This window comes from Lepidothrix coronata, unplaced genomic scaffold (genome assembly GCF_001604755.1).
Source record: "Lepidothrix coronata isolate B3197 unplaced genomic scaffold, Lepidothrix_coronata-1.0 Scaffold14, whole genome shotgun sequence".
NCBI classification, from domain to species: Eukaryota; Metazoa; Chordata; class Aves; order Passeriformes; family Pipridae; genus Lepidothrix; species Lepidothrix coronata.
The window spans coordinates 1,990,640-2,010,449 of NW_016690194.1; the positions used below are offsets into that span (position 1 = coordinate 1,990,640).

At 37.9% G+C, this 19,810-nt stretch overlaps 2 protein-coding genes across 5 annotated transcripts in view; both read right to left on the reverse strand.

Annotated features, from left to right (window-relative positions):
* Positions 1 to 19,810, reverse strand: part of HACD4 (3-hydroxyacyl-CoA dehydratase 4) — a 186,710-nt gene that overhangs the window by 45,643 nt on the left and 121,257 nt on the right. The window lies entirely within an intron of this gene.
* Positions 1 to 19,810, reverse strand: part of TJP2 (tight junction protein 2) — a 53,233-nt gene that overhangs the window by 5,362 nt on the left and 28,061 nt on the right. For all 4 annotated transcript variants that reach the window (XM_017806083.1, XM_017806080.1, XM_017806079.1 and 1 more), the window contains 18 exons: positions 18,221 to 18,274; positions 16,166 to 16,290; positions 13,912 to 14,014; positions 12,869 to 13,448; positions 10,656 to 10,759; positions 10,341 to 10,494; positions 9,229 to 9,337; positions 8,984 to 9,123; positions 8,412 to 8,478; positions 7,164 to 7,314; positions 5,713 to 5,821; positions 4,823 to 5,033; positions 3,173 to 3,360; positions 2,029 to 2,124; positions 1,841 to 1,920; positions 1,150 to 1,360; positions 646 to 746; positions 61 to 273 (listed from right to left, as the gene is read on the reverse strand). In XM_017806083.1, coding sequence (XP_017661572.1) covers positions 61 to 273; positions 646 to 746; positions 1,150 to 1,360; positions 1,841 to 1,920; positions 2,029 to 2,124; positions 3,173 to 3,360; positions 4,823 to 5,033; positions 5,713 to 5,821; positions 7,164 to 7,314; positions 8,412 to 8,478; positions 8,984 to 9,123; positions 9,229 to 9,337; positions 10,341 to 10,494; positions 10,656 to 10,759; positions 12,869 to 13,448; positions 13,912 to 14,014; positions 16,166 to 16,290; positions 18,221 to 18,265 — 2,787 coding nt within the window. In that variant the 5' untranslated portion in view covers positions 18,266 to 18,274. The remainder of the gene's footprint in view (positions 1 to 60; positions 274 to 645; positions 747 to 1,149; positions 1,361 to 1,840; positions 1,921 to 2,028; positions 2,125 to 3,172; positions 3,361 to 4,822; positions 5,034 to 5,712; positions 5,822 to 7,163; positions 7,315 to 8,411; positions 8,479 to 8,983; positions 9,124 to 9,228; positions 9,338 to 10,340; positions 10,495 to 10,655; positions 10,760 to 12,868; positions 13,449 to 13,911; positions 14,015 to 16,165; positions 16,291 to 18,220; positions 18,275 to 19,810) is intronic.

Sequence of the window (19,810 nt, forward strand, 5' to 3'; positions counted from 1 at the left end):
AAAGCTGCAGTTAAAAAAAAAAACAAACCTCTGCTTTTTTTAAAAATCCAATCATCTCACCTCCTCGTGATGCACAGGCTCAGAGGACCGGCTAACAGATGAAATCCTTGGTTCCTCCAAGGGCTCATCAAGTTCATTGTCAGTGTATGCACCTCCTTCTCCATCTGTATCCTCTAGGTCACTGATCAGCCGACTGTCACAACTCAAATAGTCAGCACCCATAGCAGTAAGGTAAGACATACGATCATCAGCATCATCTTCCATGCCATCCAGCTGGAGAAAAGTCAGTAGAGAATTAAGGAACAAAGACTAAATAAATGAGAATTAGAGTCCAGTTAAGTCCCAACATCATGTGAAACAGCTCCTTAGGAAAGACTTTGCAGAACTGAAAGAAACTAATGCAGAATCACAATGAAAAGTCCTGCAGAAGTTGATCCCTCCTCATCATTCTCTACCCACAGTACTAGTGATGAAAGCTCCAAAGTACAACAAACAGTATTATTTTTTGTTACCAAGACAGACATCAACTGACTAGTTGTATAGCCTATCCATCACTGACAAACAAAATTTTGAACAATTTTTACTGGCAAGAGATACTTTGAGATACCTGTATAGCTTCACAGAGTATGGGGACTGACTGCTTACCTTTCCTTCCGATACCCATACTGCTTCTCCTTGCTGTTGCTGAATAGTATCCTTCAAACTACCATACCAACTGTCATTGGCTGAATTTAAATTGATGGTTGCTGTAAAAATTGAAGGAAAAAGTATATGTACACAGCAAACGCAATTCATTATCCATCCTTTGCTGTTTAACACTTTTTGGTTTAGTTATGTGAGAATGTTAAACAGCTATTTCTTTTAGATCATTGACAGAAGCATGGTATTTTTATTTTTTGTGTATTCCCAAACTGATTAAATCACTTTTCTTTTAATGACGGTACGCCAACAAATAACTTCTTTTGCATTAGAATTTTGAAACTTTGAAAAAGGTCAAGGAAGGGATTGCTCATGACCATACCTTCCCACCCTTTTAGTTCCAGCCCACATAAGTTACTATGCAGAGTAATAAGTAGATGTCTTGAGACTCACACAGTCACATCCACTACTCTCTCTCAGTAAGCACGTTAGACAAACATTCTTCCTTACCTGTAAAGAGGTGGGAACAAGTTTTCTTCAGTTTGTTTGCTTGCTCATAAAGTTTTCTCGAGCTCTTGTTTGATGTAGAACATAGCCTTTGTCTCATGGTCTTCACACCTTGCTTACTGTCTGGGTTAAAGAAGACCACAATTGGAAACCACTGGGTATAATTTAGCAAGTCCACTGCTTTAGGAGTGACGTCCAACAGAGCATGTTTATCCTGTTAAAAAGAAAGGCCAGTAAATGTGGTGCTTGTGGGGAACAAGGAGGTAACTCGAGCATGGAATCCTAGGAAAGCCAGGGTATTTTTTTCCAAATAAGACTACAACTTGTTGGATGTTTTCACAGTTATATCACATTTAGAATGTTACATTTCTGATGACAGTGAGAGCAATTAGAGCACTGCCTGACAGTAAAGCCTCCATGGCAAATTCAGAAAGCATATAGTAAAAGACAGATGTTGCTCTGTCCAAATTTAGAATGGACTAAGGAAGGAGAATTTAACTTCTAATATCAGGTTCAAAGCTATAAAAATTACAAAAATTGCTGTTGAACAATTTCAAAACAGCTTTATCATTAAGTCAACTCTGCTTACTACAGAAATAGATGCAGTGAAGATTTGAGTACTCTGCAAGTTTTAGGAGCGACAAATCAAACAACATGCCGTTGAGCATAAGCACTTTTCAGAGAAATACTCTACCTGCTCAATGATTTGCCTCACAGTGTTCAAGCGCACCACCCCCGTTGATTTCTCCGAACCTGCATCTCTGGGTTCTGTCTCTGCAAAGACAACATTTTAGCTTATCTCTGAGTGGCCAAGCAGCTGTGATTATTAAGTTATCAATTCTCTAACTTAACAATGAAAAAGAAACTAGGAGGACCACTTACTTGCTGTCTGGTACAGGTGAGGCAAATCATTTGACAATTTCTCCATAGCAACATCTGCAATAGGGCCAAATATCACCACAGGTCTCTTAAAACCAGCTGAAAGAAAAATATTTGGAAAAAAGATAAGTCTGAGAAGACTGAGTTTATGTATAACATACAAGATCCTCAGTTACCATGCATAGTTATAAGTTGAAGATATTAAAATATAATTAAAAGTTTATTTCTCAGAAATTTGTGCAACAGGATAATGCAGAAAGCTACTTTTTTCAGCTGAGAAAGCAAAAGAGATTTTTAATTCAGCAGCTTCCTCATTCCCTCAAATGATGTTGCATTTAGAAGATTCTACATCTGAAAACATACATTAATCTTTTCATCCATCAAACTGCATGAATCTTTACACAGTGCGTTTTGTGTGAATAAAGATACAAATGCTAAACAAACTGCAAGGCAGGTGGAAGAAGCAAAGAAATGCAAAACTATGTTATGCTCATGTCAAAGCAAGCGCAAACACAGTCCTCAGAGTTGACGGAGGAATGCCATTCTGTTTCTCAGTCTTTATCTTGATATCTGGGAGCTTCCTTAAAATAATCTTTACTGTTTGCTGTGCTCCAGAGTACTGTCATATGCGAATACCCAGAAAACCGTCTTGACCAGCTCAGCATCACTAGTAATACAGCTAGTTTAGAGTCATGGAGAGAGGCCACATCAACTATGATTATATTTGGACAATCTATTGAAAATAACTGGATTCTATTTGCTATAAATTTAATGTCAAAATGGTATTTATAAAGACAGGGGTTGATCTCAGGAACATGGATTGTACTTTCAGAGCTAGCCAAGGAAGAGCTAGCTGAGGAAACAACAAAATGCCCTGCTTGTTTCATCCTGTTTCATTTTAAACCTTGAAACTGGCATGTGTAATTTGGAGGGAAAGGAAACAGCAGTAGTTTAAAGGCGTAAAAAGCTTTTTCTGAGAGTAGTTTATAGCATCCAGAAATGTGCATTCTGAGAAAAATGTCATCCCTTTCTGTTGGTTAAATTTAACATTGTCAGAAGTTGTTAGAAACCACCTTCTTAGCTGACCAAACATTTGGATGTTAAACTAGCCAGCAATAAATGGGCAGTTTGCTGACAGCAGTCTCACCTTCGCGCAACTGAACTCGCTCATAAGCTGGGAATTTTGTGCTCACAGATACAATGGCTGTCAGATCTTCACGACTCTTCCTCAGATTCTTCTTTGCTCCAGATCGCTGGCCACGTGTTCTCCAGAAATCTGCCCTATCACTTGAGCCATCTTTTTGGGCATTTTGAACGCTGGCCATCTGTTCAGCTCTGACAGAGAAAGCAGACAGTTCAATTGTACAGAACTACTCAAAGAGGGTAAAGGTGCTTTCATTGAAGAACAATGGGTTTTGAATTTGCAGCAGGTAATTTGCCATACAGAAATGAGTGCAGGAAAAAATAGACAAGTCCAGTTGCCTTTGCCTTAAAGCAGACACATTGTCAGAAAAAGTTCTGACGCCACAGCTACAAATTGCTGGGCAGGAATGAGTCCTGGGGTCTTAAACTAGTAACTTATACAAGCATAAATAAAAGAATGCAACTATAAAGAAGTGGTGAGAGAGTGCAACTAAGAACTAAGGCCTAAGAAATTACTGTCACTATTCTCTATTGCATCCAGCCTTAATAAATTAAGTTGCTACAGCATAGAAACAAGGCTGGTTTGGTCAGATCAATTAACAGAAAGGAGAGAATATAATAACCAGGAAAGAGACATGGGAGTCACATAAGAACCATATTTCATGAACTTGCATGTACAGTGCAATTGTGAGCTTTTTCCTCCATCGTAAAATCACAACCACATTAGAGAACTTAAAATGCTACAGTCTAAAAATACGCTGATTTTTTTTTTTGCTGATTAATTTTAATACTTTTACTCATTGTGCACATTTCAGCACTTCAAAATCACAGAAATTGCAGAATATTCTCAGCTGGAAGGGACTCACAAGGATCATCAAGTCCAACTCTTAAGTAAATGGCCTGTACAGGGGTCAAACCCGTGACTTCGTCATTATTAGCACGATGCTCTAACCAGTTGAGCTAAATTATTATTACTTCCCATGAATTTTAACTAGGAAAGCACATTTAAGCAAAAATATTGCTGTGGTTCACTCCATATTTCACACAAAAATGCAGACTACAGCTACCAAAAATATTAGCCCCAGAATAAATTCTTGAAATGCTTTCCATAAGGATATACATGAGAAATTCAAGCACTGAAGTTTTTCTAGAAGATTAATCATCAGAGTATTCTTGCACACAGTCATGAGCTTCCTAAGATGTAGACAGTTTTGGTTGCTGGGGCTTTGTTTGTTGGTTTGGTTTGTTTTGATTTGGTGTGTGGTGGGCACACAAAGAAGAAATGGGAGGGGTAAAAGCAAAAAAAAAAGCAAAAATAGGACCCACCACCCATTTTCTGGAAAACAAACTGAAGCAGCTAGTGGTCAACGCCTGGTTGATTGCTGAGCAGAAGCCCTAGGTCTGTGCTGCAAATACATGATTCTAATATGTAGGTAATACCACCCTTTCTCATTGTCTCCTTACACAATGCCACAGTTCTAAAATATACAGTTTTTACAGGCGCAATTCTTGTAAAAGTAAAGACTAAACTATTCATTCATTCTTTTAAGAGGGAATAAGAAGGGAGAAAGGTATGACATAAGAAGCAAAAACAACTTAGGAGGAAAAAAATCTTGCTTATAGCAATGGGGAGGAAGACAGGGTGCTACCTTACCTGCTCTTATTTGGAATGAGGCCCTTTTCCAGTTCATTTCCAATTCTCACAGCTAGCCAGTTTCCCAATTTGCCATCATACAGGGTATCAACTACTCTAAAGATCTCCCCTCTGGTAAATGCTAAGCTCTGTGGTGACTCCTTTTCACACTCAAAGTGACTCCTGATGAAGAATGAATCTCCTCTACCACAGGCCATGATGTCTCTGTAGACTAAAACAGAACAGTTAGTTTATGCTTTTTTTACATTTGAAAGAAAGATTAGGCTGTGATTTTGGAGAACACAGTTTTGCAATTCTAAATGTCCACTTAAAAAGATGTAAAAAACCAGACATTCATTCACATTTATTACCCTACACACACTTTATCAAGAGTGTTCCATACTTGCATGCATACAGCCCTTACAGCTCTGGGGAAAGCAGGTACTTGCACATTCCCAATGCAAAAGGCAGCTATGGTACTACAGTATTGCAGCAGGCTGTGTCTCCAACAGGAAAATAAGAGGCTTTACTTGTTTCTTAACATCAATAAAACTGTCCATTTGCTGCTGATCAAATCCCTTATAACTGCCAAGGCACAGCAGAAAAGGAATGCTAACAGCATATCTTCTGCCAGCTGCTGGACAGAAAAGCAGAAGAAACAAACAGTACCTTTACCACTGTTCAGGATTAAGAGATACTATTTGCTAATAATGAAAGAGATGGAGAAGTACTCTGAAAAACATGACACACAGGCATCCTCAGATGGATGGAATACAGCTGTCTTCTAAACTAGTGAAGAGTAACTAAAATGCTATCAAGAATAAGCACAAGACAGATTATTTGTGGTTTCACTGACAAAGCAGAGCTTAAAAGCTTCATGGATACACATACATTACGTTCAAAGCACCTACCTTCATATTTGCTTTGAGCCAAAATTGTCACAGTTTCACCTTTGGGAATTTCTAAAAGATACAAAACAGCTTCTTCCCGAACAATACCTCTGAAGTCTTGAGTGTTTACCTATATACAGAAAAAATTTTAAAAAAATTCAACAGCTGAAAAATCAACAATAAGAGAAATTTTTGTTTAATCTAAAAAAATCTTAAATATTCTCCTCCCTTATTATATTTTTTTAAAGTGTCCTAGTTAGAACAGCTGGGACCAGTTCATCACTGGATGGGTGTAACCCAAAACTGTGTATTCTATAGCCTTCCATGCCATTTCCCAGAAACTGGTATCAATAGACTATTTACACCTTCTGCCCAGAGCAGCCTGACTCCTCAGGCTATAAACTGGGTGTTAAGAGGCCTGTGAGATAAGAAGGTGCTTGCCTGTTCACTCCCTGCCCTGAGGGAAGTACTGAGCATTCCTGCCTGAACTGGAGAATATATAATCTTGGAGTCTTGGAACTTTTGGAGCCACTCGTGGGATCCAGAGGAAGACTGCAGACCACTGCTCTCAACCAGACTGCAACCACCACTTTTCAACCAGACTGCAACCATCACTCTCGACCGGACTGCAACAGCACTCTCACCAACAGGTTTTCCCCTCTCCTTTTACTTTGGACTCAGGGGGCCCAAAGAACACCACTCTGTTCATGCCCCAGGGTGCTGGGTTATATATTTGGGTTTTGTGGGTTAAAACCAATTGTTTGTCTGTATAATCGTACTTATTGTATTATTTTATTAAATTGTTATTCTGACTTATAATCTCTCTTTTGAGTTGAGTTCATTTCCCCTGCTGGTTTACCTTTAAACCAGCACACAAAGTCAATATGAATGTCTCTTGTGAATATTTTATTCCAGCTATTAACAGCAATCTGTTTAAAAAACATGGTCCTGGATGTGCACTGCTAGATTGCTTCTTCAACTTAAACAGGCTCCAAAGGAGCAAGTGAAAAGAGGCAGAGAGAAAATTACATTAGCGTCCTATTTGAATTTTCAGGAAAAAAATGAGAATGAAGGGAAAAAGTAGCACAGATGATATAAGTAAGAAACTGGAAAAATGAATCACCACAACACAAGGAAACTGGAGAAAGGTGAAAGAAGAAAATTATGATGCCCTCAGCTTTTTCCTCCTTCAAGACTAGGAAGAAGCATTATACAAAAAATTTTTTGTCCCATCTTGCAGCATTTTTGATTAATATTTCTTCAAAGTACTCCTTCCACAAAACTGCAAACAAACTAAAACTTGGTATACAACTCTCCTTCAGAAACTCATTTCTGTAAGATGCCTCTACCACACACACATCCTTCAAAGCAATAATTTGATTTCCTAAGATCATAATTTCTTCTGTATTTCCATTAAGAAGCAAAACAAAGTATAAAGAAGTTCTTTGCATTTCAAGGACACATACTCATACCTTAAGAATCTGATCTCCTTCCTGTAGTCCCTCCTGATCAGCTGAGGTCCCTTCTTGAATTCCAGCAATAAATATGCCGACATCATTTCCACCTGCCAGTCGTAGACCCACGCTATCCCCTTTCTTGAATCTCACCATTTTTGTATTAGGACTACAAGATTTACATGCAGAAAAAGGAAGTAAGGCCAGGTATTAGGCATATAACAGTAACAGGTTGTCGAGAGAAAAAAATTGCAACTCCTTCAACAAAATCCTATTGATAATATTCGTATGCCCTTTCTTTCTCTATGTAGGCTATACTTACCCAGCTAACTCTTCAGTGACGGAAGGAAGCAGAGAATTTGCATTTTTCATAGTGGAAACTAAACTAGGAAGAGTGACTAAGTGGCATACACAGACTTGACAGAGCAGGAAAACAGTCCCCAAATAGTTCCCTACCTATTGTATCCTCTCTCATATAAGCAGCTGGGTTTTACGGTCGGAGTTATAAGTAATCATATTCATTGTTTTTCCCTTTATACTCTAGAGAACTGTAATATGAATTAAATTTATACCTATTTGCTTTGTAGTTTAACATGTTTGTTAGAAGTCTTCAAGTTTTCTTGTAATAAGAAATATTTCCAAGTATAACATACTGGTATGTTTACAATCAGCCCTTTCACACTGCAGTAGGAGACACTACTGGACTAGGCTCAGCTTTTTTGCTGTCAGAAAAGCTGTATGACTGAGTGACCTTCCAACACAGAGGACACTACTTATCTGTCAGCCATTCTCAGTAATACCCTAAGCCTGTATTATAGATTCCCCTTCACCAAAATAATCACTTGATTAATTTGCACATCAATGACAACATATGCAGAGTCCAACCCAGAAAAGATCCAAGAAGAGAATCCATTTAAGAAAATACTCCAAGCTATAAAATACCTTCAAAACCTTATCTTTAGGCTTCTCCTTACAATCTCAACACTCCTCTCTCTTCAATTTCTGTTTTTGGAAACTCTCAAAAGAAAACATGTAGGTTGATTTCCTATTAATAAACTCTGCAATAAAATAAAACAAGTCTATACCTTCAGATATTTCTGAAAATAAGCTGAACTCCAAATTTCATCATTAGAATCCATGTAATCTCTTTTTGGCATCAAGCTATAATCACTCCAAATGGAGAAAAAAACCCGCAAACCTATGCAACAAAGAATCAGGTACAGGTCACTGGAAGAGTGCAAAAGAACTCAGCAAGTCCCATCTTACCCATATATTGCTTCATCTTCTGGGCTGGGTTTAAGAATCATCCGTGTAACTGCTTTTGGTTGAGACACTAAACACAACAAAAAAAGACAAAAGAAGTTACTGAGATATTGAAAATGTTATATATGGCAGCAATTTTTAGCTATCAGATAGCAATCAAACCCCTCCATGCCAAAGACTAACACAGATTTAAACATCAAGCATGTCTGACTAGAATTAATTTATTTCCCTTCTTTTTTTAATTCTTAAAAAGAACAAAGAGTTCAAGAGAAGGATACACAGCTCTTTCAGGCAAGCTAGATTGATTTCATTTGACTGCTTAGGGCGAAAAGCTAACAGCAGATGCTCTAGGAGAGTACTTGCTTTTTTGGAGGTGGTAATTCTAATAAGCAACTGCCTTCAAATAATCTCAGGTGTTTCTTCTCTCTGCACCACAAAGCAAAGACAGACCTCTTCTCTGTGTGTCAGGATGGGTATGACATGAAGAGCATACCAGATATGTCAACATGATTGAGGGACGAGACATTCTGTGACCAGGGACAAAAAAGAAGCAACCAAAACCTTCAGGCTCTGACCTGCTGAGTCATCTTGGTAGTTCAGCTCTTTGTTTGTGTCCACAACTGTAAGAGTAGGAGTAGCAACGTCACCAGTTGATTTGAATGGTGTAGGCGTTGCTCCCATCCTGGACATCCTATTGGATGGATCATCTTTTGCACTAAAAGAAAGAAAAAGAAAAAAAGTGTAGTGAGAGAATGACATGTATTTTAAGAACTTCTTTGACAAGCATTAGAAAAATGAACTAGAAAAGACCATTTCTTACTTTGGTTTCTCTTTCAGCTTTTCATTGGAAGAATGTGAATCCAGATCAGAATGATGTAATCTGTCATCTTGAGGGGAGAATGATCTGTTTGACTCTATTTCAGAAATGTCTATAAAGAGAGTGGCAAATCAAGAAATGTAGGATTTGTTTAACTTATTCGCTTGTCTGATCATCATTTTTATTTACACAGTTTTCAAATATAAGATACACTGAACCTTTCAGCCTCCTCCTGTTTTCAAGTTGGATTTGACTAGGGTTCAAAAAGTGCTGTTTACCTTTTAGTGCTTCCACCCCTCCATGCCCCCAAAAATATTTCAGGAAGATTTCACACAACCTTTAGGAAACACACTCACATCACACAACTACTTTAAGCATACTACAGACTTGTTAGCTAGTGTTAGCAGCCTTTTATTTGAGATCTTGTGGAGGTTCCCAAACAGAAGACCACCTTCACATTTATAGTCTTCATATAATTGCCTTTCAGTGACAAATGAAACAGAGTGACCCTCAGAATTGAACCGTATCTCCAGCTAGATAAAACCTACAGAAAATTCCACCCCATATTCTGACATTAGAGAAGCAAGTATTTTGTAGTGAATAATATAACTGCTCCCCCAAACATTCTGAGCCCTTCCCAAAGCAAGATTATGTTGAGAGGTTTAGCTCATACAATCTAAGAGATCATTTGTATAGAATAGGTACTTGGAATGGAAACCAGATGTCCAGGGGGACTTAATTTCCTCTTGTCCTGATATTTTTCCCTCCATTTGAATGCTGCCATGAATGCTAATGACCTCAGAAGAAGAAACCAGTCCAATGCACTTGATTTAAAATTTTATTAAAGCAATTGACTTGCTTGTTCCACGAGGACTGATTCTGACAGAACAATATTGCTGCTTCTATGTTTGCCCCTTCACAAAATGTAATCGTATGATTACTACAAAATTATTTTCACCTAAAGGAAGTGGGCTTCATGCTTAATTGACTATTAACTTAGGTTTGTGTTTCTTAATTTTTAAAGAACCTAGTACCACTCTACCACAGCAAAAAACTATAAGCTCCATTTTGTCCCTGCACAGAGTCCATAACTTTTTATCCACATTAAACCTCACCATCCATTTCTGAGTCACTGTCGTTCAATGAAGGAATGTTGAGCAGTGTCTGCTTTCGATCCCTGAGAACAACCAGCTGGAGTTTCCCCCGTGATTTCTCAATCAGTTTTCGGGCATCAGCTAAAGACATGTTCTCTGTCACTGTACCATTGATCTGGACATAAAAAGGCAACAATAACACTGAAAGTAAACAAACAAGTTCATTTATTAAACTTGCTCAAGTTTAATAGTGAACTTGACCATACCATGGCTTCATTCAGAATAACCACTACAACCAGTGCCCACCAAACTGCCAGCAGTAAAACCAGAACAGACCTTGAGAATGATATCCCCTTCATGAAGGTTGCCATCTTTGGTTGCTAGGCCAGTACGGGTCATTTCTTTAATGAAGATCTGACTTCCAAGACGGAGTCCATATTCTGGAATCAAGAAAATAATCCACTGTATCTTAGAAGATGAGTGAGGATGTATTTTTAAAAAAACTACACAGTGTACATGCAGCAAACACCATTACAACATGAAAAAAAAAGGAAAAAAAAAAAGAAAAACATGCACACCCAGTAAACCCACTTAACCCTAGACTAATTCTCCTCTATCTATGCTGTCACCAGAATATGAACATACAACAGTCCAAAACCAATCACGCATGGATGATTAGTCTGCATCTTCAACAGCAAAAGAATGCCTTTGTTCTGGAGATGCTTATTAACATACTGGACTACATTCTCTCTGATTCATATTTTGCCTGGCATAGAGGGAGTTTCCTGTGCAGTGCCCTGGCAGCCAGGGGAGCCAACCATGTCCTGGGGGTCATCAGGACATCCCCAGCCAGTTGAGGGAGGGGATTGTCCCACTCTGTTCTGCACTGGGGCAGCCTCACCTTGAATGCTGTGTGCAGTTTTGGGCACCACAATATAAGAAAGATATTAAGGTATTAGAGAGCATCCAAAGGAGGGCCATGAAGATGGTGAAGGGCCTTGAGAGGAAGCCGTATGAGGAGAGGCTGAGGTCACTTGGTGTGTTCAGCCTGGAGAAGAGGAGACTGGGGAGAGACCTCATTGCAGTTACAACTTCCTCAGGAGGGGAAGAGAAGGGGCAGGCACTGATCTCTGTGGTGACCAGTGACAGGATCCAAGGAAATGGCCTAAGGTTGTGTCTGGGGAGGTTTAGGCTGGATATTAGAAAAGTTCTTCACCCAGAGGATGGTTGGGCACTGGAACAGGCTGCCCAGGGAAGTGGTCATAGCACCAGGCCTTACGGAGTTCAAGTGTTTGAATGATACTCTCAGGCACTTGGTGTGACTCTTGGGGATGGTCCTGTGCAGGTCTAAGGGTTGGATTCGATGATCCTTGTGGATCCCTTCCAACTCGGCATATTCTGTGATTCTGTGGGTTATTTTCACCAGTTGCTGCATGCTGACCCTGTCCTATCTGCACTCCAAAAAATGACTTGGTTGTTTCAGGCAAAGGAATTTTTTTTCGTCCCCTACCCTTCTTTCCCTTTGATCCAAGTCACCTGGATCACTATATATGCTACTTAAAAAGATAGGTAAGAACTCTTAAAACACATGCACCCTAGAGCAACAGGATGTTGTTCTGCTTTAAAAGATCATTACATTTGAGCAAGTCTGCATAGTATCCATATGAATGGCAGAAATTATTATGGTGTAACTAGCTAAACATAAAAGTTAACAAAGGCACCCTTAATTTCTCCTTATTTGTGTATGTATCTGCATTATCTTTACAAGTGGAAACTTTATATGCAGGGAAAAAAGGGGAAGGAGGGAAAAGGCTCCTTGCCAAAGTCAATGAAAAAAAGATGTTAACTCAAGCATACAAAGTTTACATTGGCAGAAAATTCTTACAAATCATAACAGGGCAAATTAGAAAAAAACCCAGCAACCACACCAAAAACCCCCAGAAACAAACCACCAGCCCCCCTTGAAAAAACCCCAAGCAGAAGAGAATGCACAACCTAATCTCAGATACGCGTTACAGCACAAACCTTTATTCCACAGTGCACAAAAGGTCAGGCTTTTGGCTTTCATTTACACACTCCAGTACTCAGCAAAGACAGGCTGTTTCAGCTGTTGCTGTTTCAGTATTTTTTAACAACCAGAACCAAACAATCCTTATTATTAAAGGCAGTCTCATCTTCACCCTTTGTAGCTAATCCTTTTGAAGATGTGCCAAGTGTAATCTGACTCATGATCAGATTCATGTTTTCCACCAGAAGAAAAGGGCAGAGAAATGGAAAACCAAGGACACAGTGGCTTGAAAAGACTGAAATTACGTGGGTGAACAGGCTCTTTGTTCAAAGGTGAAGTCTGAGGAGCTGGGGGAAAAAACACCCCAAATCAACTAGGAAGAATGAAAGAACAATCTAAGCCACCAGTTAGAAAAGGCAACATTTAACCTGTAAAAGCAGAAAGTAATTCAGCTCTTCTCCTTCCCCCATCAAAAATTGTGCTGTATTACAAGTCAAGCTGTATTGGAAAGTCAGTTCCTCTCCTCTCCTACTATACCTACCTTCATTATGTCTGCCTTTTGTTAAGAGAACACTGATGGGTGCATTTGGATCCTGTGGTCCTAGGTACTCCTGTTGGTGATGTATTTCAGGCGAAGGACTTCGCGAATGAAGTCTATCCCGACTTCGACTCCTCACTTCCCTCCCATATCGAGGATCAGGTTGAGATTCATGACTATAATTAGGTGGGCTGTAGTCTCCTCGGTACTCCCGTTCATAGACACCATCCCTGTCAATGCTTCTTCCCCTGCTTCGATCTCTTCTATAGTCTCGATCCAAGCTCCTGTCAATGCTCCTACCATGACTTCGATCACGGCTGTAGCTGCATTCCCTGTCACGGTCTCTGCTTCGGTTACGCCCTCTGTCTTGCTCATCTCTATAGCCCTGATCCAGGCTGTTTCCCCAGCTTTGGCTGCGCCCTCCATTACCACTGTGCCAGCTTCTCTCACTATAGCCACTTCGAGCACTTTTGCCATCAAATTCTGCATGGTCATCCATTACATCTAAAGCTCTGTCCTCATAGTCAAGGGACGGGCTTCTCTTCAGTGCCGCAGCCTGCACTTTCCTTGGTCTTTTCACTACCTGTTTAGTACAATACAAAACAAATAAACAAAATCCCTTCAAAGGCCAAAATGTGAAATTCAACAGATGAATATTCTTCATGTTTCAAACAGAGGTTGGGGGGAAAAATAAGGAAAAAAAAGAATGATGTTCTACTGGACAAGATCTGTGTACACAGAATATCATATCCCTCACATAACTTTTGTTTTATCCAACTACCACTTATTACTCAGTAAAATAAACACAGAAGACATACATTGTATTCCCAGTTTTTCATCAAGATAACTTTGTGACATTGGTTAACTTCCATCTGTTTCACCTGTAGAAACTGCGTCTTTGTTTTTTTTTACTCTGTACATTCTATTGGGGAAAGGATTGCTTTGCTTTATGACTTTATGGTACACTTCATAGAAGAAACCCCAAATTTTAACTGGTTACACACATACCTACTACAGTAGAGTGAATACATCTGTAATTTACTTACAATGGTGGCCACTTTTCCACTTTTTCTAAGCTGTTGAACTGCAAAAGAATGTAGAACATTTTCCATTGGAGTCCCATTAACAATGACCACTCGGTCATTTTCTCTGGAAGCAGGGGGAGGGATAAAAAAAAAAAAAAAAGAAAAAGAGGATTTAAGAGGAGTTGTCATGAAAACACCACAAAAATTGTTGTTTTTTTGGGGTTTTTTTTGTTGTTTTTTTTTTTTTTCAGAGGGAACCTATGGATTTTATTCAGTATAACAGGGAGTTCTGCTTAAAACCTGTGTTGGTTACACAAAAATTACAATATCTGAATAGTAGAAGCAGCTTCTTCTTAATGTTTAAAAATTAGACTTCGAGCAACACTGTGTATCTTTGTACATATACTATGTCGAGCTTAAGTACCTCGCCATATTGTTTTTAAAGAACATTTGTGATGACTATTAAAACTTTTTTATTTCAGTTTTTTTTCAGAGCTCCTACTTTTTCCACACCTCGTGCTAGACTTCTTTCACACCAACATTTTACAAGAGTTTCAAAGTGCTGCAGCCATACCATTATTTTGTCTAATATTGACAAGTATGACTATAGTACAGTTTCTGGAAGACTGGTGTTCAGGTCCCATCTACTCTTTAGAAAGATGACTGGGGGAAAAGAAACTAACAACACTATAATACACAGGAAGTCCTCCCTGTCCTAAAACACAGGTCAACTGAGATTACTAACTTGAATATTCAGACCTCCTGCATGTCAAACAGGCCAGTAAGACTTAACTCAGTCACTCCCATGAAATAGTCCCATAACACTGATTAAATAAAACTCATAAATTTCATAGAGGCAGTTCAGTACAAAAAAATGCAAGAGATTAAAAAAATCCCAATTTACCACCCCTCATATTAGTTTATTCTGGTGACTACTCAGTTACTAACCTTATAGTCAGAGTATTAGCTCAACCAATTACTGATTACTCTGCAGCTTTCTGATAGATAGAAGAAATCTTTGATACCAACTATTTTCTCTTCATTATAATCAAATCACATCACAATCTTCTTTTTCAATAAGAAGATTATAAATCTAAGCCTCTATTTGTAAGGCACTCTAACTCCTAAATGATTTTTGTGCCCCTTTTCACATCCCTCTAATTCCTTTTACTGACTGAGTATGCCAGACAGCATGCTATATTCCAGCACTAGTTTCATCCGGGCTTTATGTGGGAATTAAAATAGCTCTCTTCACAATCCATACATGCAAAGACAGTATTGAACTTAATGTTGTAACATTATATCAAGAAGTCCATCTATTCACACCCATTTTACCCTAAAAAAAGATCTCAGGATTGTAATTCCCAAACACTCTGAAGGTTAAATTTCTTGATTTATGGGAGGAACGGTTTTGCATTCAGTTTCCTTTGGAATGTGCCTTGTCTGAATGTGCCCACATTGTTTGTTATTGCTTGCCATCATCAGTTTACCTATGATCTTACATAATTTGTGGACATGATTTTATTCCCAAATCACAGGCGATTATGGAACAGGATGTATGACAGTGGTGTTGTGCAGGATCACTGCTGTAAAATGTAGGTTTTATACATTTATGTTAAGAATGGTTTATTACTTGCTTCACAGTAATCCTTTTATTCAGTACTCAGTAACAACTCCCACATCAGACATTTCATTTCCTAACCAAAAATTAATGTTCGGTGAAATGGACAAAATCTACATTTTTTAATTACTGCACAACTTTGGCATTATTCCAAGTTGTCTAATCCTCATCAGGTATTTCAGGTCAAAGGATAACAAACTGATCAGGTGGGTAAAAAACTCTCAGCCTACAGATTTAAAATCACTTGTCCATGATAAATGCTGCCTCACCAAGGATGAAGTTATCAGGAGGACTACAGAAACACTTTATTTCCACCTATTTTTCTTTCAAATAAAAAATAAATATTTAGCAAATCTTCTTTGGGCTGGCTTAAGGCATTCTTGGAAACTAATGATAGATCGCTAAATGTGAGGAAGAACAAGAAGGATGTTTTAAGATAATAAGTATTTCTACCATTTCTTCAAAAGAAATGCAATTGTAAAAGAAACATACTTAACTGTTAAAAACTTTTCAACACTACTGAAATTTAATTTCTTACCAAATAGCAAACAGTGGATTAAATTACCAAGATTTCAATGAAGCCAGTCTGAAGGTTTTATGTATTCTGCAGCCATGCCCCTCAAAATATCAGATAGAGAAAGAGAAAGTGCTTACTGAAGTAATCCATCTGCTGGACCACCTGGGAGAACATCTGAAATGACTATCGATGTTTCACCATTTTCAAAATGAGGGTTATCTCTGCCGCCAGAAACTGCAATTCCAAATCCTCGTTTTGAATCCTTCACAACAAAATGAAATACAACAAAACTCAAATCCAGTGACAGGAATTTTGACAAGGAGAAAGATGAGTAAACATCAATGTTCCTGTGATGGCACTGTAACTAGATATTATTCAAAATATAACAGTTGCATGCAGAGAGTTGCAGAAATACACAGCACCTCTAGATTTAAAAAAGAATGGGTTTACAAATCCATTTAACAACACAGTAAGTTCCTCAATCTACAACCTTATGATGGTTGGTAATTAAGTAAAGGACTCATTTAACTTTGCCTGCATTTTGCTTCACCATCCTAATGGTTATTCATACCAAATTTATCTTTAGGTAAATCTATTTTGTTAGTGATGTTTGGGAAAGTGGAATAGCTTTTTCAGGATCTCATCTTCATTACGATTGCTAACTAGTTTGTAAGAACTACTTACTCATCGATCAAACTAAACAAGATCATGGCCGATTACAAAAATCAAGTAGTGAACTTGTACCTTCTCTCTAATTATCCTCTATCACAATCACTATTTTAACTATGTAAATTATGTCAAACCTGTCACCATAGAAATAACAGATTCATAAAAGTCCTAAGATGGCATTTATAAAATCAAAGAAATACTTCACAGGACATGAAGGAAGCATGTCAACAGCTAGACCTGAGAACTGTTAGCATAACTGAACTGCAGACAAGAAAGTATCCACAAAACCACTCAGGTTTAATTTTATCAGCTATTTAACATATACATCATATTACTAAAAATGACCAATTATGTTACATTTAAACAAATTCGCCACTACACTGAATGTAGTGGCAAAATAATACACCAGATAAAGTGCTTTTTCCCTACTCACACTCAGCATGGGTTATTCATCATATGTCAGCTCAAGTTCCACTAATGTTGTTATTAAGTAGTTTACTCTTTGAGGGGAAAAAAGCAATGTGTTTTTCTTTTTAAACAGTATTTCACTTGCTGCACCTTAGTTTTACAGGAAGCAGTTTGATGCTTCATACCAAAACATTACTGATTCAAAATAATGGTAAAATTCAATGTAGTGGCTGATGCAGCAAGTCCAATAGGCCTTTGTCATGTCAGTACCGTAAGTCTGCCTTTGTGATAAAGAAGTAATGCTCATTTACACGATATCCGAGATCTGAAAAGCTGAAGGTTACAGGAACTAAGATCTTCTTCAATGTTTCTCCTGTCTACCTCTGTAATCTGAAAAGCAACCCTTTCTCAACAATACAGCACATGAAACAGGCTGTGTAGAAAAGATCGCTATTTTACATTGGGCTGTCAAGTTCAGTTCATTGCAGAACATATAAAAAACCTCAGGCTGCTCAGTAAAGGCTTCTAACTGAACCCAGATCAGCAGAACAGCTGCAAAGACCATTCCCACCAAAGCCAAAGTGCACGCCCTGTACCATGGTGTGGCAGCCTAGTTACTGTGGGCTAGAGATTGTGTGACACTGATAGTTCAGGTATTTTAGAAATTTTAATGACAGAGGTTTTCCACTAGATTCTACGCTGGTAGATATAAGAGTATATTAAAAAATAAAATCAGTCCAGTGATTATTACAAAGCTTGGACACTAACCACAAACTCCTTGGCAAAACCATCTGCTTTATTTCTAAGGCTATTCAATAATGAATTTAGCTATGTGCCTGATCACGTGGTATAATACACTGTCATTAGAAAGACCTAACAGCAGCAAATATAGCACTTAAATTGTTAATTGAATTTACTCTTTAAACACTAAAGAGTCAAACTATTGTATGAATAACTAGCAACTAAGCTTTCAAATAAAAAACTTACCTGAGTTGGACGATGAATTAATCCTACTCTATACTCAGATATGCTAATAACATCTACTGCAAAACATATTTAGATTAAACCAGTGCTCGAATATTTGAAAAATAAAAATGTAACAGGCACTCACTCACCTTTTGTAAGGTCACAGTGTACTGTTCCCATATCAGCTCTTCCATGCCTGGGGCCTGGTGCACACAGAAACCGATTAGTTTTATGCTGTGTGTTTTACTATCTAAATTAAAATGTAAAATACCCCACAAAAACATATGTTTAAAAAAATACGCATATTCTAATACTTTAGTAGAATTAGTATGAAATCTATGTATTTCAATTATTGACAATTTTTCTTTAAAAAGGCAAAAAACATTAATATGTCCAGGGTGGTAGAATCCCTTCACGTTTCACTGATTTAACAGCTCATTCTGATTTTCTAGAAAAGCCTTATTCAGCAAAAGCATTTAATTCAGACCAACTACTGTTCTATAGCCCTGATTCAAATAACACAGATGGAAGACCTCTCCATCCAACTGTGCAGTAAGTTTAGCACTTGAAACCGAGGTTTTCATAACGAACTAGACTTCAGATCTTTTGCTTTTTGTTCAGGTGGATTTAACAAAATGTTTTGTCCATTATGAATTACATAACTAAGTATTTAGGGTCCCATCAAGAAATTAAATTTTACAGGAAAACACAGTGTATAACTATATAGTAGTACGTGTACAGTATGTACAATAGGATACTATATAGCTCTGTGATGCTTCTCAGTGATTTTTCCACATTTCCAGTTAAAAATGATCATGAACCAATCAGTTTATCTTACATGATACAACCTTAAACCTTTCCAACACAGCTTAAAATATAATACAGAATAATCAGCCAGCTCTGATGCACCATATAGTACACAGCCTTCAGTGCCTGCCCTGTAAAGCCAGGAGAAAAACAAGTCACAACATTTGACACAGTGCAAACACTTCAAAATATGAAGCATCCATTGCAGAAGAAAACTCCAGGCACTGCATAAGTACTGCATCCACATACTCAAGCCATAGGTTTTATTTGTTTTTACTGCTAAAAGTGGTCTTCCCTCTTGTGAAGCTCAGAAAATGGAAGTTCAGACAAAAGCTTAGTTTAGACTTAATGGTCTTTTTAAGGGCCTAGTAGGGGTTACTGGCAAATGAACTCCAAAACAATAGACAGAGAAGTGACAAAAGAATGGTATGCCTGTACTTTAAGGCGTCCCCTGTATTTCCAGAGTAAGTCTTCTGGCAGTACACAACAATTTAGCAAGCTACGGATGTTATTTCTCGTATGAAAAAAAATCCTTGATGTGTTGTTCCAATCGATTCTGAGCACCCCAAAGAGCAACTAGATTGACATTTTCCATTGCATATTCACTGTACTGAAAAACAAAATTAAAAAAAAAAGTCCTGCTCAAAGATCCTGAGGGAATATGCAAGACATTCAGCATTTTTACCAGGAATTTTACAACACTGAGCAGTGTTAAATTTCCACTGTTCTGCCAGAAAATGAACAATGCTTTCTAGTTTTCAGAACCTTTGGGGTCTAACTTAGAAAAAAAAGAAATTAAAAATAGATGTAGGAGAGGATGGCTTATATCAAAAATAATACATACAAGTAGTTATTTCTAAATTTTGACTTGTCTAGGTCAGACAAGAATGTGTTCATAACTATTAGTAATAAAACATATGTGTCTTAGGGTC